The sequence below is a fragment of the Micrasema longulum genome, unplaced genomic scaffold (assembly GCF_059751315.1).
Source record: "Micrasema longulum isolate JH-2025_06_02 unplaced genomic scaffold, ASM5975131v1 h1tg000747l, whole genome shotgun sequence".
NCBI classification, from domain to species: domain Eukaryota; kingdom Metazoa; phylum Arthropoda; class Insecta; order Trichoptera; family Brachycentridae; genus Micrasema; species Micrasema longulum.
The window spans coordinates 1,138,022-1,153,265 of NW_028277941.1; the positions used below are offsets into that span (position 1 = coordinate 1,138,022).

Below are 15,244 nucleotides of genomic sequence, written 5' to 3' on the forward strand. Positions count from 1 at the left end.
TTTAAATTACCTAGTTATAAGAAGCCTGATTGATTTATTCTGTATAACAGTTGCTTATTATAAAGTAATCATTACATTATGTATAATTTATCTTATATTTAATAGCATTGAATTGTTACTTTTTTAAAAATAAATAAAATATATTTTATTCCATACTCAACAGATTTGGTTAGTACATTTAATACATACTCCTTACCAAAAAATAAAGTAAGTTTCCCTTCGAGTAATAATGCGCACGCCACTGCTTTTATAGACACTGAAAAATTTAAGTTTGGTTTTGTGACACCATGTCAAACATAAACTTACCTCATTATGAGATCGATGGAACTTATAAGATACTCAATAATTACTATGACTGCCCCCTGCATGAGATGTATCAACTAAATCCCGACACAAATTTACGGGGTCATAACTAGAAGCCCTATCGTTCCCAATTCCACCTCAATCCCAAGAATAACTTCCTTTCTAGCAGGATAGTTTCAGAATGGAATAAATTACCAAGTCTAATTGTCCATTCCATTTCGCCAGTTCAAAAACAGTTTGGACGCTTTTTTGAAGGAAGAAGAACTTAGACAAAAATCAGTATACAAAATATAGGCACATCACCAAAGGGTGCCTGCCCGTAACGAATAATAATAATAATAAAATAACATTAAATTATGGTTTAGTAGGTATTATTTATGAATCATTTATAGGTTACCTATAGCAGCGGCGACCAACCGATCACCGTAGCTATTAGGTCTGTCGATCGCAACAAGGAAAAGGAAAGAAAAATAACATGGTTTTAAAAAGACAGATACATGAACTTTATTAAGCACTTGGGTACAAATGTACTTCGCTAATTGTTAAGAGTAAACGCAGTCTAACTTTTCTTCATACAAACCTAACACATATTTTCTCCGTGGAATATGGCACTAGACTTTTTTTTTTTACACACTGCAGATATTTGCCATTGGTGTGTTTTTATTATTTTGGTTTTTTGATAAATTGTTTCTTTTGGAAGCTATAACTATTAAAAAACTCATAAGAGCGCCCAGTTTTATCTGCTGTCTTCTGACTTACGGTATACAAATATTATAAGTCATATTGAAAAACGTAAAAGGTACCTTTTTCTTATGGATCAGAGGTTCGAGGTTCGAAGCTCATTCTTCCCCAACTTGATTCCCATTTTCTAATAGCGAGTTATTTATGACTCTTAAATGGCTCCAAAACTGAAGTATTTGGGTAAATCATAAGAAAGCAAAGATTTCTTTTTATTGAGGAAAATGTGTTTTGCTGCTAGATATTTGCATGATTTCATACATGGTATATTTACTATTGCAGCAATATAAATTGATGCTCTTTGCCAAAACAGATATCAAATTTCATAGTACTAATTATGGCTTTTTGGCTACAAAATAGGTTATGGAACATGATAGAGGTCACTTATAGGAATGCCTAGAGCCCTGTTTCGCCAAATGGCCGCAACTTCACGTAGTAGTGAATAAAATTAGAAAGAAGTAAAATATACCAACTTATGTTGTAATGAATTTAATTTTAAAATCATCATCATTCCTTTTCCATACTTGTACATGGGGCACTGCATTGGTACACCAATCACATCATATCTTGATAATTTTTTTTACATGAAGGTAAGATGATCAGTCTTAGCTTCAGGTTTCAGTCCAGGGAAAATATGAAATATTTACTTATAATTTTTTTTGTAGTTAATATAGTAAAATGTAAATAATAAGAGGAAACAAATTTGTATTTAAATTTGAAAAGTTGATAAAAAAATGAACATAGAAATTAATTTTAGACAGGATAAGTATGTATGTGCTCAGAGTAATAATACGTAACCCGCTTATAGTCACCCGTATGGGCAAAAACCGGATGCGAGGTTGATTATGAAAGCCATCGCGATATACTATTTAATTAATGATAATCTTGGGTATAAGGAAATTTATGTTTAAAAAAAATATATATATATTAAGCCAAATATGTTGGTATTATAATTTTTTGTAAAAGGCAGATTTGCTGTTTATGTTAATAAATTAAAATAATAATTTATGCATATTTAAATTGCGAAAAAACGGTAATTTAGTATCCGAAATAGTCTTACTAAAACATGCCTTTTTAAAAATAAAAAAATCTAAATTCAACCCCCCCGCGGCAAACCTTGCCCCTTTTTTATTTTTTTTCCTTGTTCTTCATACTATGGAACATCTTTTCTGCATAGGGTCATTTGGATAATTTCAATTTTTTTCTTCTCCATACAAGATCGATCTACCCTAATACACATGCAAAAGTTTTTTGCTTGGAGTTTCTCAAAATTAGAAAGTTTAGTGCTGCTGTGCTGCATGGTAACAATACAAACATTTAATTGAATGATAAAACATTTTTAACACGTATGAAAAAAAATACTAAACATTGTTTTGAAATTAAGCATGTTTTAGAATGTCATAGCTTCGACCAATTAGTTGGAAAATCATGGCCTTGCAAACAATAACTTTAATCAAACAAAGTAATCATCACATGTGTGATGTCATAATTATACTGCAGTTATATTTCCTTGCACCAAACCCAAAAGGGATTTAAAAAAATACCTTCTAACAGTAAGGCACTATGCCTTTATAATAACACAAAAATAATTTTGCTTTGTAAATTAGAAGGTACAGAATTAAAGAGTGTACTAAACTTGAGGGATAAATAGATGTAATACATCAGACATAGATATTTAAAACAAAGGAATATAGTGTAAAGACATGATCATAACAATTAGAACAACTCAATATAAGTTGTTTACCTATAAAATTGCTGTTTTTACAAATAGGCCAATTTGACTTTCATTTGCGTAAAAATTCCAAATTCAAATATTTCTCGCCTTAAAGCCATATTTTTTTAAGGTGGTTTTACACTGCAACTTTTCACTGTCCCTGGACTAGCACCTAAGGCGTAAGGCTGATCATCTTTACCTACATGAGAAATATTTTCAAAATACGCTTCATCTGCCATACTAATGCCAGTACCCTATGTACCATCATGTGTGGATAAGGGGTATGATGATGATATCAAATAAATATTCAACTCACATTAAGAATAATATTTTAGTTAATTAATTCTTATCCGTTTACTTCTACGTAGTTCATTTTCTGTCTTCAAGGAAACAGAATCCTTATTTTCTGTTTGATTTATTGTTTTTTTTAATTTTGTAGGATATTTTGTAGAAGTATCTTTTTTCTCATTACAGTCTAAATTATTTGTAACTGACTTTATTTTTGGTAGCCTTTTACTATTTTTATTTACAATCTGAGAAGATTGTTTTTCATATTCAAGATGTTTACAATTACCGTTATCAATAAAATTTTCACTACATGAAATTTTTATGTCTTTATTTTCTTCGAAGATATTTGTTTTAATGAGCGTGGGAATGTTTGAAAGATTTGCAGGCCATGTAAAAAGAGTTTCAAACCTTTTTCTCCACATCAAGAAGTTTGCGTCACTTTTAGTTTTGAGCTGATAATCAGAAAATTCTTTCTGGAAATCATCTCCCAGGGTAGGCTTTTGTAACATTATAGTCTTGAAAGCTAAAGTAGAATTAAGATTTGGAGGAAGAACATGTACATTTTCTTCATTTTTGTTTCTAATTCCTTCCCAAATAGACTTTCCGGATACTTGTTGAGGAACTAATGGCAGAGTTTCATTAGCCACCTTTTTTCTTGAATAAGTTTTAACAGTCTTGAATTTAAATGGGACACTTTCTTCATTTTCACTATTTAAAAGATCATAAGCTATTTTCTTCAGCAAAGAATTTTTAGAAGCGAGTGATGTTTCAATCAAGTTTTTGTCAAGCTTCGCTTCTAAAAATAAAAGAATAGCTTTTAATTCTGATATGTTAACCTCAACTGGAATCAGATGTTTATTTGGCTGTTCAGATGTATTTGCAGCACTGTTTTTAAAATAGTCGATAAATTGTGAGTAAAGATGACGGGGTGCAGTAGAGATTGTTTTTTTTTTTTTTTCTTTTCTCGTTTTTGCTTTCTTTGGATTGTTTTTTAATCTTTCTAGGGCATCTGATAAAGTCAATGAGTTATCCAAAACATGATTAATTATGGTTCTCTTACGCGGCGCTTTGGAAAGTCCTCTGTTAGGATACTTTGTGAGCCAATTTTGCAACACTCGGAAGCGAAATCTCACTAACTGAATATTTTTGTCAGAAAACCGTTTGGCAATAGCGACAAAATTTATATTATCAGAACTGTATCGAGATTGTGTAGCTAAATTCAAAAGGAGACGATCCTCAGCAAATGTCCACTCAATATGAGTCTTGTCCTTGTAATACTCCAAGGATCGAAACCGTTGTCGAGTTTGATGAGGGGTCCGACCAGGTAGTAACTTTGCAATTCGCCTAAAATCTGGTCCGTGTTCTCGAATTGCAGCCATCAGCACGTTGTCCTCTTCGGTGGTGAAATGACCTAGTACACTGGAATTTAGGTTTTGCACCCACCGGTTATAGATCTGTTCTTTGGTTCGGTTCTCTACAAAGTAGGCTACCTTAGCCCAAGGTACGAAGTCACCGATGCGGCAATGTTGCACTACTTGACGCAGGTAGGCATCTTCCTCCGGGGTCCAAGGCGCAGACGGTTGCGAGGCCTTGTAGAGGCGCAGACGGTGGAACAGGAAGCACTGGTATGCCGTGCGCCGCCTAGCGCTGCTGGATGTGACGTGCGCCGCTACCCGCTCCCAGTCCTGCTGCTGGCACAGCTTGGTGGCTGCCATCAGCTGCCGCTCCTCAGCGTGCGTCCAATTGCCCTTATAGATCTCCGGGTGCAGGAATACTCGCCATAAAGTGCGACACTCATGAGGCGTGTGACCGATACCAGTGTTCATGTGCATAATCTCCCAATCAAATTCCTCATTGTCTTTTAAAGGCAAAACTAACTCTGCTAGTGATTTATTATTTACACTTTGTAACTTCTCGGAACAGTCAATTAGCTTTTGGCGGAGGTTAAGAATATTACTCGAATTGTCTTTATTATCAATGGCCAGCTCTAAATTGGAAATTTCAATATTGGTTCTTTTACTTTCCAGAGATGTTTCTTTTCTAATTTTTTCCTTGGCCTGTTTAGTGATTTCCGTGATCATTTCTTTCTTTTGGGAAGATGTCCATGAGTTTTTGGATAAACTATAAAAAGTATTAACTATGCCTTTGCTCTTCATTATCTTGGCGTCTTCATTTGGAGGCGATGGAAATAGATTTCGATCTTTGAAAAATGGTATGCCACATTTATAATAGCAAAAGTTTACTTTATTTCGCATTTGTGGCGGATTACCTTTAGAATAAGAAATTATAGCTTGAACTTTTTTTATCTTATCTCGGCACATATCTAGACGTTCTGTTAATTTGTTTTCTAATTCTTTTAGTTTTGAATCGCAGCACTTGTTGAGATTTAATGTTTCTAAATAACTTATGGAACTTGTAATTGAAGTGTCACACAATAAACCGGTTTTAACAGATGAATCATTTTTTTCGTAGATATTTGTTTCTTGATCATTGAACTCCATCAATTATTTATTAAATTAATGTTTACGACAAAAAAATATATGAAGAATGAGGATCACAGATTACACATGCCAGAGGTTTGACCACAGATTACTAATAGTAATATGATTTGACATATGCTACAATCAGGGTTGCCAGACTCGATCAAGCGAAAATAGGTAGATTCAGAAAAATAAATCGGTAGATTTCGGTAGAATCGGGTGGAGAGGAGGGCAAAAATAAATTTGACAGTTGTAAGGCCGTTGTTATAAATAGTCGAAAACGTTTGATAAATGAACAATTGAAAACCAAAAGTACTGTAATATGTTAATCACCAAAATATATAGATTCCGGCTCGCAAAACTGGCCCATACAGGTAAATCTTGTTTTATTACTTTGAGGTTAAGTTGATATTTTAATTTCTGTTTCAACAATACTGTATTTTGTGTAACCATACAAACTCTTCAGGGGTTTAAGGCCTAAATATTTTGATATAGGTGTATGTAGCGATTTATTTAAATGAATTAAATCACACTAAGTTACCTATATATTAATTTTTTATGCAAAAAGATACATCAGTTAAATGTATTTTCATAAAATATATTCAACGATGTATATTAATACCCGTTCTGTAGAAATTCAAGTATTGTGTATTGTAAGCCTGTCAATGACTCGGTATAAATAGTTTTTTTTGCAGGTAGAAGCGTCTTGCAGCATAGAGGCCCTGACACTGGTAGCTCCTCTCTCTCTCTCTCTCTATGTCCTGGTCATTTTTACAATCATCAGTCAAACTTTGTTGTCAAACAAAATTGCCAAACAAATAAATAATTAATATTTTTAAGTTCTTTAAATATAAAAACTGCTAACTACTGAAGTACTGAACAAATTGCTTAAAACAATGATTCAACTAAATTTAAATAGAAAATAGATAATTAACTGACAAAAAGCCATTTCTATATTTTTTACATGAAAGGTGATTCCCTTACATTTCTCCTCATAAGATAGGCAAAAAATAAATATATATCCCCTTACATTTCTCCTCATAAGATAGGCAAGAAAATATATAAATTTTTAAATAATGTCATGATTTATTATGCGACAAAATTATAAATTTGAAAATGACATTTCATTTATATATCATTTATTATATACTTATGTACGATAGATAAGGAGTTTTTTTAAACAATAAATAGATGGTAACCTAATAAGTAAGCAAACAAACAATAAATTGATTATAATGTGTTCGTTTTATTTATATTGAATATAGTTCTATGGAAAAATAGGAAATGTATTGAAATCGGTAGAATTTTAATAGAATTCGGTAGATTACTCCCAAAATCGGTAGATCTACCGAAAAATCGGTAGTACTGGCAACGCTGCGCATATGACAGAGCAGGTAGAATCGACGGTTAAAATCAGAACAATCTTTAATTATTTTGTCTCATTCTTACTATTTTAATTATCATTCTGTTTCACATTAACTTCATTATTTTTTTATTTTATTATACATTTATATTCTTATCTCCTCGCACCTGTGAAAGTGAAAGAGAAAACATGAGTAAAATTGCCGCCTGCATAGGTAGGTCTAGGGAAACAAGATGGTGAGTGTCGGGTGCCTGGGCTAAGGCATCGTCCCTGTCGCACGCGTTCAGTGTAGAGTGAGTGTATGAATGACAAAGACGGCACTATACAAAGCGAATTAGGTCGTCAGTGTCTTTTAGTAAAATACTGTTAGAGTGTCAAAATTTCAACAGACGAAAATGAGTCCGATTTACTTAAATAATAGAGCCCAAATTCCTATCCGCTAATGTCGTCGATCGTTCAACATAGTACGGCACCATAAAAGAACATAGGGCGGATTTATCAATATTTAAAAAAAATATTTAATTTATCAATCGGCAGGTACGGTACAGGTACACAAACCAGTATGCCACGAGGCAGACTAATCTTCACTCGATTTATTTTAGTAAAATTTTCTCCCGCGAGTAGAAACTTAATTAAAATAAAAAACCCACCATAATTCTACCGGACCGTACGTCGACAGACACAATAAATCACTTTCAGAATAATAATATGTACCGAAAAGAACAACCCGGCCAACCTACCAATACTGTGGCAACAATACTACGACTTCACATGGTAAAAATACAGTTATCAACAGACTTCATACTCTAGGCAATAAGTACCAAGTCGTTGGTGCTTCATTCCATGTGGAGTTAAGTGCATACAGGGCGGCCCATCTCCTGTATTTCATGGATAGAAGCTAGTACCTAATACAATATAAGTTCTAGATAACATTTTTTTTTTATCATTTGATATTGTTCAAAATTGTTTTAATTTCTTAATTAATGTTTTTTTTCTTGATTTTATTAATGGGTACAAATCAACTTTTTTATATCAGTAAATACATTTTTTTATATGTAGTATTTACCTAAGTAGTAGTTTTAAGTAATAATATACATGTTTTTTTAAAAAAAAAAATATTGGTGTAAAATACATATTTCTAATATAGATTTTTTTTCATCAATATTTTTATAACTGTTTATATAATGTTTATACTGTTTATCTTTTCAGGCTTATTAATTTATAAATAAGTTATAACTTAACTTTACCTTATGTATATTATTGTATTGGCAACTAATATGTAAAAAGCACTAAGTGCCGTTTATTTCAATAAAATAAAATGTGTATTTTAATGGCATCTATTTTAAAATGACATAAAAAAGATTCACCTATTTTTTAAAACTTTATATTATAGGCAGAGATAAAATTATTAACAAAAACAACATTATAAAATAACAATGAATACAAAATATTTTTAAACAGCCATGTGGAGTAGCTTTATCTGCAAGTTATTTGGAACCAATTTACAGAGCACAAAATATTATTTGCAAAATAATAATTTTTGAAAAATCTGTCACAGATGCTTTATAATATTAGTAGGAGTTTTATTTCCATGTCATACCATGTGAAACAGTTTTAGCTGTATTTCTTTGCGGCAAACAGCCCTGAATTGTAAGATTAATTCAAGATCTGAAGAGATCTCGGTGAGAATATATGAACTAAGGAATCCCATCCACAATCTGCTATTTGATTCTTCCGTAGAGTGTTCCAATCTAAACCATACGTAAATTCTGAGTGATGTTTTATTGTTTCTATTGGATCAGAACTTTGCTTGAAATCCCATATCCTGCAAGTAAAATAAAATATTATGCTTATTTAATAAAACTTACAAATCAACAACAAGTAAAAACCATATTATAAGGTGAATTTATTTATTAGAATCTTCATTCATCATCATCATCATCATAAGCTCGACAGCCCTGGGTGGGCCTTGGCTGAATCTTCTTCATCTGCGCTGATGCAGTCCATTCATCGCATTTTCAGCCTTCCTGGTCTTCATCGCCCTTGCGGCACAGAGAGAGTTATTGGGCGTTTTATGGGGTTTTCGTCTTCCATTCTAATTATATGGTCAGCTTACCTCAAGCTCATCATTACTGCATACATTACTCAGAATCATCATTACTGCTATAAAATTCATACATGTTCAAAGAAAGAACAGACCTTTATGGAATACAGTCAACTTCATACTCTTGGACCAGAACTCATATCTTTTGGAATTGTTTGAGTTGATTAAGTTTTTTTTTCATTTGATAATATTATTTTCTACAATTTTGTTGTTCTTTGAATTTGCTAGATTATTTTGGTATTTTAAAAAAACGTTTGTTTTATTCTCAGATGTTAATTAAAAAACCTATTTATAATATTAAGTTTCAATAATTTTTTAAGAATAATTTTAGATCAACACATGTTGATGTTGATGACAATAATGTTGAAAACATTTTTGGGAAGGAAATATGGAAGTCTAGGCATTTACAGGGCTTATGACCTGTCATTAACCTGTCATTGGCCGAATAAAGTGACCACTTCTGAAAGTATAGCCTGAGCCAGTCAGATGAATCTCACCCGCATGAATAAAGGTTTCAGTCAATGACATGTCATGAGCCCTGTAAATGTCTAGACTTCCATATTTCCTTATATTAAATGTTATCTATCTCTGTTGCAAACATTTAACTAATGTTATTTTTATAAACCTCAGAAATAAATTGTTTATGTTCATAAACACTTATGTTGCTACAGAGAGAAAAGATAACGCATACATTACACAATATTGTGTTTTCGGCTACTAAAATAATGTCATTTTGACTGTCTTAGAACAGGGGTTATAGTTAGACGGTCTAAGTAAGTTTATGTTAATGACTTTATAATATATATATATATTTTTTAAAAAACCTTTATTTTCAAATACATTCAGTAGAAAAATGGAACACTTAAGGTTGAACTTGCCAAAAAAGAGTCTAGCTCTTGTGTTTGGCAAGTTTACAAAATAACATAAAATGCAAAACAAAATAATAAAATAAATAAAAAATTAAACAATTTTAAAGATTGAGAAAATATAACACTAAAAAAAAATATTAAATAAAAACACTTTTTTATATATATATATTCATATTATAAATTCTGTTGTAATACAGTTACATACCTTGTTGTAAAATCATAAGATACGGACGCCATTACGGAAAGGGAATGTGGAGAAAACTGTACTCTTCTAACTGCATATTCACAACCTAAAAAAAAGGACATATTTTATATGATGGTAATGTGTTGGGAAAAATTAATACATTATTTTTAAATGAAGTAAGTATTGGAAATTTTACATTATTTATTTACAAAATACTTGGGGGCAAAATACTCGAAGGTTTTTAATAAACAGGGGTTCTAATTCTTTTCAATGATAATATAACTATATATATAATAACTTTTCAAACATATAATTAAAATAATAATATGATGAATAACAGTGAAGATGAATTACCTTTTAATTCAAATATTGGAGCGGTAAGATTACGAACATCCCATCCGCGAATTAAGCCATCAGAACCCGCAGTTGCCAAAATGTTTTGTTCATATTTGCACCAGTCGCATGACAATACCTTAAAAATAAATTATTTAAAATTATAATGAGTTATAAAAGTTACCATTGTCAAAATATAATTGGTCTATTAGAAACTGCCTTATTATATTTCCATGACCCTTATAAATTTGCACATTAACTATATATTGTATGTACAAATACATTATCTTTAAATCACGCTGTTTCTCCGTAGGGAAGAGAAGATATACCACCACACTAATCTATATTAATATACACCCCTCGCTTTATCTACATTCATGCATTTTGTTATGTTAGAATGCCAATTAATCCGAGTTTTGACATCCAGTAAATCAACAAGCATTCCTAACAGAGATGAATATTTAAAAAAAGTAATAAGTCTGTAATTGTAAATCAGACAATCGTTAGTGAAAATAAAATTATATTTTGATAGACTGGTTGTGTAATTTTGTGTATAAGGCATATGAATAAATTTTCTCGCATGTAATCCGCCATGTGCTAATAAATTTGGGACTCATTTAATCAGCCTTTTGGGCCATGGTTATTTAGGATCTCGGACACTTAGAAATATAGGTCTGTTGGGCCTCACAATTGATTTTTTGTTGTTCGGAGCGATCAAAATATAACAAAGAAGAATGTTTTACTGAAAATAATGCTACTTTCTGGTGGCATTATTTGTTTCGTTTTGTGGTTTTCCACACAAAATATACAGATATGTACATCAAATATACAAACAAAAACATCTTGAAACCGACAGACATAAAAAGTTGGCAAGTGGTTAAATACCAAACCAACATATACAGACACAATTATTTATAATTCCTCAAATCATCCAATTGTCCATAAACATTCCGCATTTCATTCAATGATACATAGGTTAATTAACGTTCCACTAGATGATACTAATTTTAAATAAGAACTTGAAACAATAAAACAGATTGCTAATAATAATGGATATAATGAGAACTTAATTGATAACATATTAAATCAAAAACAAAAACGCAAACTTATAAATATATTTTTATATTCTACTTCCACAATAAATACAGCAAACCTACCTAAACAATGGAGGCAGATTCTTTTTTATAAATGAGAATTTTTCTAAACAATTATCTAATTCCTTACCATCAAGCATTAAATCTGCATTCTACACAACCAATAATATAGGAACATTGTTAAAAAATCACAAAGACAAAGTCCATAAATAAAACAAATCTTGCATAAACCAATCACATTGTAAGGATTGCGATTCAATCTACCTTTAATATTAGAGTAAAAGAACACTTAAAGTGACTAAACAATAATATTTTTTCTGAATTCGCAAACCCTCTGATAGAAAATAATCATAATTTCAATAAAGACCAAGGATTAAAAGTATTTTATGTTGAAAATAAAATATTGAAATTTGACAATTTGGAAATCTTAGAAATTAAAAAAGCGATTGATAATAAGAAAAAAATAATAAATAACCAATTTAACAATATTTTTTTAAGTTCACTCTTGTCTAGTTTCAAACGTATCCATCTCACATTACCATCTTTTTGAGAAAAAAGACTTGATTTAATTGTTTCATTGGCAGCATACTGATAAAATAAAATAAAATAGGAAAGAACTATCATAATACAACAGAGAAGAGAATATAAAAGTCTAGGCATCTACAGGGCTTATGACCTGATTATGGTTGAATCCAGTCCTTGTCTACAAAAATTTTGACAAACTCAAAACATTGTAGGAAGGATTCATTAGTTAAATAAACCTTAAGAAAGAAGCTTGTTTAGCTTTGAAACCAGCCGGTGGAAAAAAAATAGTGGTTAAAAACGAAGTTGTTTTATTTATTTTATTCTAATTAATAACCACAAAGTTAGTGCTTCAAATATAAAATTTATATAAGTCAAAAATTATTTCAGAGTTTGAAGACAAACAGTGGGTTTGCGATTTTGCGTTGCTGGTCGATATAACTAGCCACCTAAATGATTTTAATACTCATCTACAAGGTAAGGATTAGCTAATTAACAACATGTATGATCTTATTCTACATTTGAAATAAAATTTGGCTTAAGACAATTTTAAAAAAAATATCAGTTCGGTTTCTTTTGAGTACTTTTGTACTAAAACTTAGTAAAAACTTTTGTAATGCATATACATCGACAAGATAATACATACTCTGCCATCGTTGCAAGTAAGTATTACATTCTATAATTACGTAGTAAAGTAGAATATTATAAATGTCAAAGCACTGTTACTATGGCTTCTGTGACGTTTCAATCATATGTCATTTTCATGTAATAATGTATGCATGTTTACATATACTATATTATGTATCATCGTCCCTGATATAACAAACTTAATACAGTAATTTCATTGGAGTTCTTATGACGTTACATTTCATAGACTCACACTTGATCTATAAAGTCCAGTCTTAAAAAATGCATGTGTACATGGATAAGCTTGATCATTTGAAGAGGTTTACGAAGTATAATATAGACAATAATTAGAGCAAAAGAAATTCCACTATATATAGAAGCGAACATGACTGTTGATTTTGATGATTTTAATAATAATATGAAATGTTTATGCAATTTCAATGGTTGAAATTTCTCATCTTCATAGTCTTAAAGCTAATATTTCTAAGTTAAAAATAACATTCCTTTTAAATAATGTTTTGTCATTTTCAATATTTGTTATTGCTAATGTTATGTAATCATAAATAAAAAAATGTTTTCAGAAAATAATGTTTACCTCAGCATCATGAGCCTTCACACTTGTTGTAGGTCGGACAGTGTTAGAATTGTTCCAGATTTTCATGTACCCATCTCCAGATACAGAAGCAAATGTATTAGGGATGTGTGGGGAAAACATAGCATTATATACAAGTTGAGAGTGACCTAAATATGTATTCAAAGAGTTCTGTCTATTTGGATCCCACTGAAAAAGATTTTTAAATAATTTAATATCATATAGATTATAATATATAAGTTGGCTATGCTAAATTAAGATATTAATAACCATTCAATTCTTATTTTTAGATAATCGGTCCTTTTTGGAATTGAATGAATTTTTGGGATAATATGTAACAATTGCCGTTTATAACTCACAATCACCATTTGTAACAGTAAACTTGTTATATAACTAATTATTTTGCATTAGTAAGATAACTAGTTTATTCTTAAAATCAATAATCTAATCTTTTATTCAGCTGCTAATTAATTTGTGTGCATTTATTATTGCGTCACAACCGTGAAGAATAACAATAAGATGGGCTGCTTGGGTGATTTGACCATTTCACATACGCTTAAGTCTTTGTTCTGATTTCACGTCAAATAAAAGATTACGAAAATAATGGTACCAGTTTTACACTGCAATCCCACGAGGCACTAAGAATATGCTGTTCTTGTCTAGTCCTTGTCCAATCTACGGAATATACTTCCTTCTTGTGCTCCCTTAAAGACAGCGGTGCAACAGATGGCCGAGATACGTCCCACACTTGCAGCCCGCCATCGCCTGAAGCCGACACCACCGTGTTACTGTCAGTCTCTGACCAAACCTGCATTCAAATTATGCTTCATTAGTAATCTACATAGCTGATGCTTCGAAAGTAACATATATCTAAGACCAAGGATAGGTATAATTTAAAAAATGTATTACTCACGACGTCAAAAAGGCCATCGCTCCATTGGAATGTGTTGATTTCTGTAACACCTGCTCCATCAGGAGACAACTCTAACAAAAAGAGAGTCCCTCCTCCGGCTAATCCATAGTACTGACTAGTTGCAACCACCAATCTATCTGGGTGAAAGGGCGAAAACCTTACACTATATCCATGACGATTTGGTGTTAAAAATGTAGGCATTGTGACTTTTGAGCTGAAACATCATAATGAGAACTGTCATTAGACAATCTGACAGATGAATATTAAATCGGTCAGCACGCATTAAATATTAGTTTATAGATTGGGTACCTTTATAACAACAAAAAAAACTTTACTATTAACATTATGAACAACAGTCAATTTTATAAATATATCTAGAAAATGACGTTTGGAAAGACATTTTATCCGAAAACTACAATCACAAACTCAGCCATATTTGATTACTTCAAATACCTACATTGCTGCATATGTATATTATTATATGTGTGTATGTGAATATACCTATGTTAATATACAGACATGCTCAAATTATTAGACTAAAACACAAATTTTATGTTGTGAACAATTTATGGATGTAAAAAAGGCACAAATCAGCGTGTGTTAACCTATTTGTTTTTTTTTATGCATCCATGTAAATCCATTAGTGCATTTTTTGGGCATACTCGATATAAGAGTTTTACGGTAATTGTGGATATCGGGGTGCTGATGTAAATTTTTAATGATTTTTTCAATTAACCGATGTTCACTGGTAATGCTCTCTTTTCAAAAATTGTTTTTAACTATTGCCCATAAGTTTTCTATGGGGTTCATGTTTGGACTGTTACCTGGTCACGGTAATGTTTTGACGTCCTCATTTGCTATAAATGTTGTGACATTTTTCGCTTTATGATAGGGAGCCCCATCTTGCATAAAAATACAGTCCCCTCTGGGTACCATGCATTTATTTGAGGTAAAAGCTTATTTTACAATACTTTTATGTACTGAACATGATTCATGTTTCCTTCTACAATATATAGTCTACCAGAATAATGAACAGATATAACACTCCACACCATAACAGTGGTTGGGTGTTTCAAAGTTTGCTCGACACAATCAGCTTTGACGCTCCTCTGGTCTTTTT

General features: G+C 31.3%; 2 protein-coding genes and 1 long non-coding RNA gene across 3 annotated transcripts; 1 reads left to right on the top strand and 2 right to left on the bottom strand.

Moving 5' to 3' along the window:
* Positions 1-782: 782 nt before the first annotated feature.
* On the bottom strand, positions 783-5,663 carry Pbp95 (proximal sequence element A Pbp95). The gene has a single exon (XM_088230327.1). It carries the CDS (start codon positions 5,542-5,544, stop codon positions 3,091-3,093), a length of 2,454 nt encoding a protein of 817 aa, XP_088086453.1. The 5' UTR covers positions 5,545-5,663; the 3' UTR covers positions 783-3,090.
* A 96-nt stretch (positions 5,664-5,759) lies between these two features.
* On the top strand, positions 5,760-6,759 carry LOC148279188 (uncharacterized). Its single transcript, XR_015822949.1, has 2 exons — positions 5,760-5,897; positions 6,219-6,759. It is a non-coding gene; the product is annotated as an uncharacterized LOC148279188 (long non-coding RNA).
* A 1,448-nt stretch (positions 6,760-8,207) lies between these two features.
* On the bottom strand, positions 8,208-14,621 carry Pex7 (peroxisomal biogenesis factor 7). Its single transcript, XM_088230330.1, has 7 exons — positions 14,434-14,621; positions 14,125-14,338; positions 13,822-14,019; positions 13,215-13,400; positions 10,398-10,515; positions 10,065-10,149; positions 8,208-8,711 (listed from the first exon to the last, which is right to left on the bottom strand). The coding sequence occupies exons 2-7, from the start codon at positions 14,323-14,325 to the stop codon at positions 8,543-8,545; spliced, it is 957 nt and encodes a 318-aa protein (XP_088086456.1). The 5' UTR covers positions 14,326-14,338; positions 14,434-14,621; the 3' UTR covers positions 8,208-8,542.
* Positions 14,622-15,244: the final 623 nt, after the last annotated feature.

What these genes read in the sequence shown, in the direction of transcription:
- Pbp95 (XM_088230327.1), bottom strand. Translation starts at nt 5,544, where the DNA reads ATGGAGTTCAATGATCAAGAAACAAATATCTACGAAAAAAATGATTCA.
- Pex7 (XM_088230330.1), bottom strand. Translation starts at nt 14,325, where the DNA reads ATGCCTACATTTTTAACACCAAATCGTCATGGATATAGTGTAAGGTTT. An exon ending in GGGATTGCAGTGTAAAACTG is followed by an intron (nt 13,401 to 13,821) that starts GTACCATTATTT and finishes AATCTTTTTCAG; the next exon opens with TGGGATCCAAATAGACAGAA. An exon ending in TGAAGGCTCATGATGCTGAG is followed by an intron (nt 10,516 to 13,214) that starts GTAAACATTATT and finishes TTTATTTTTAAG; the next exon opens with GTATTGTCATGCGACTGGTG.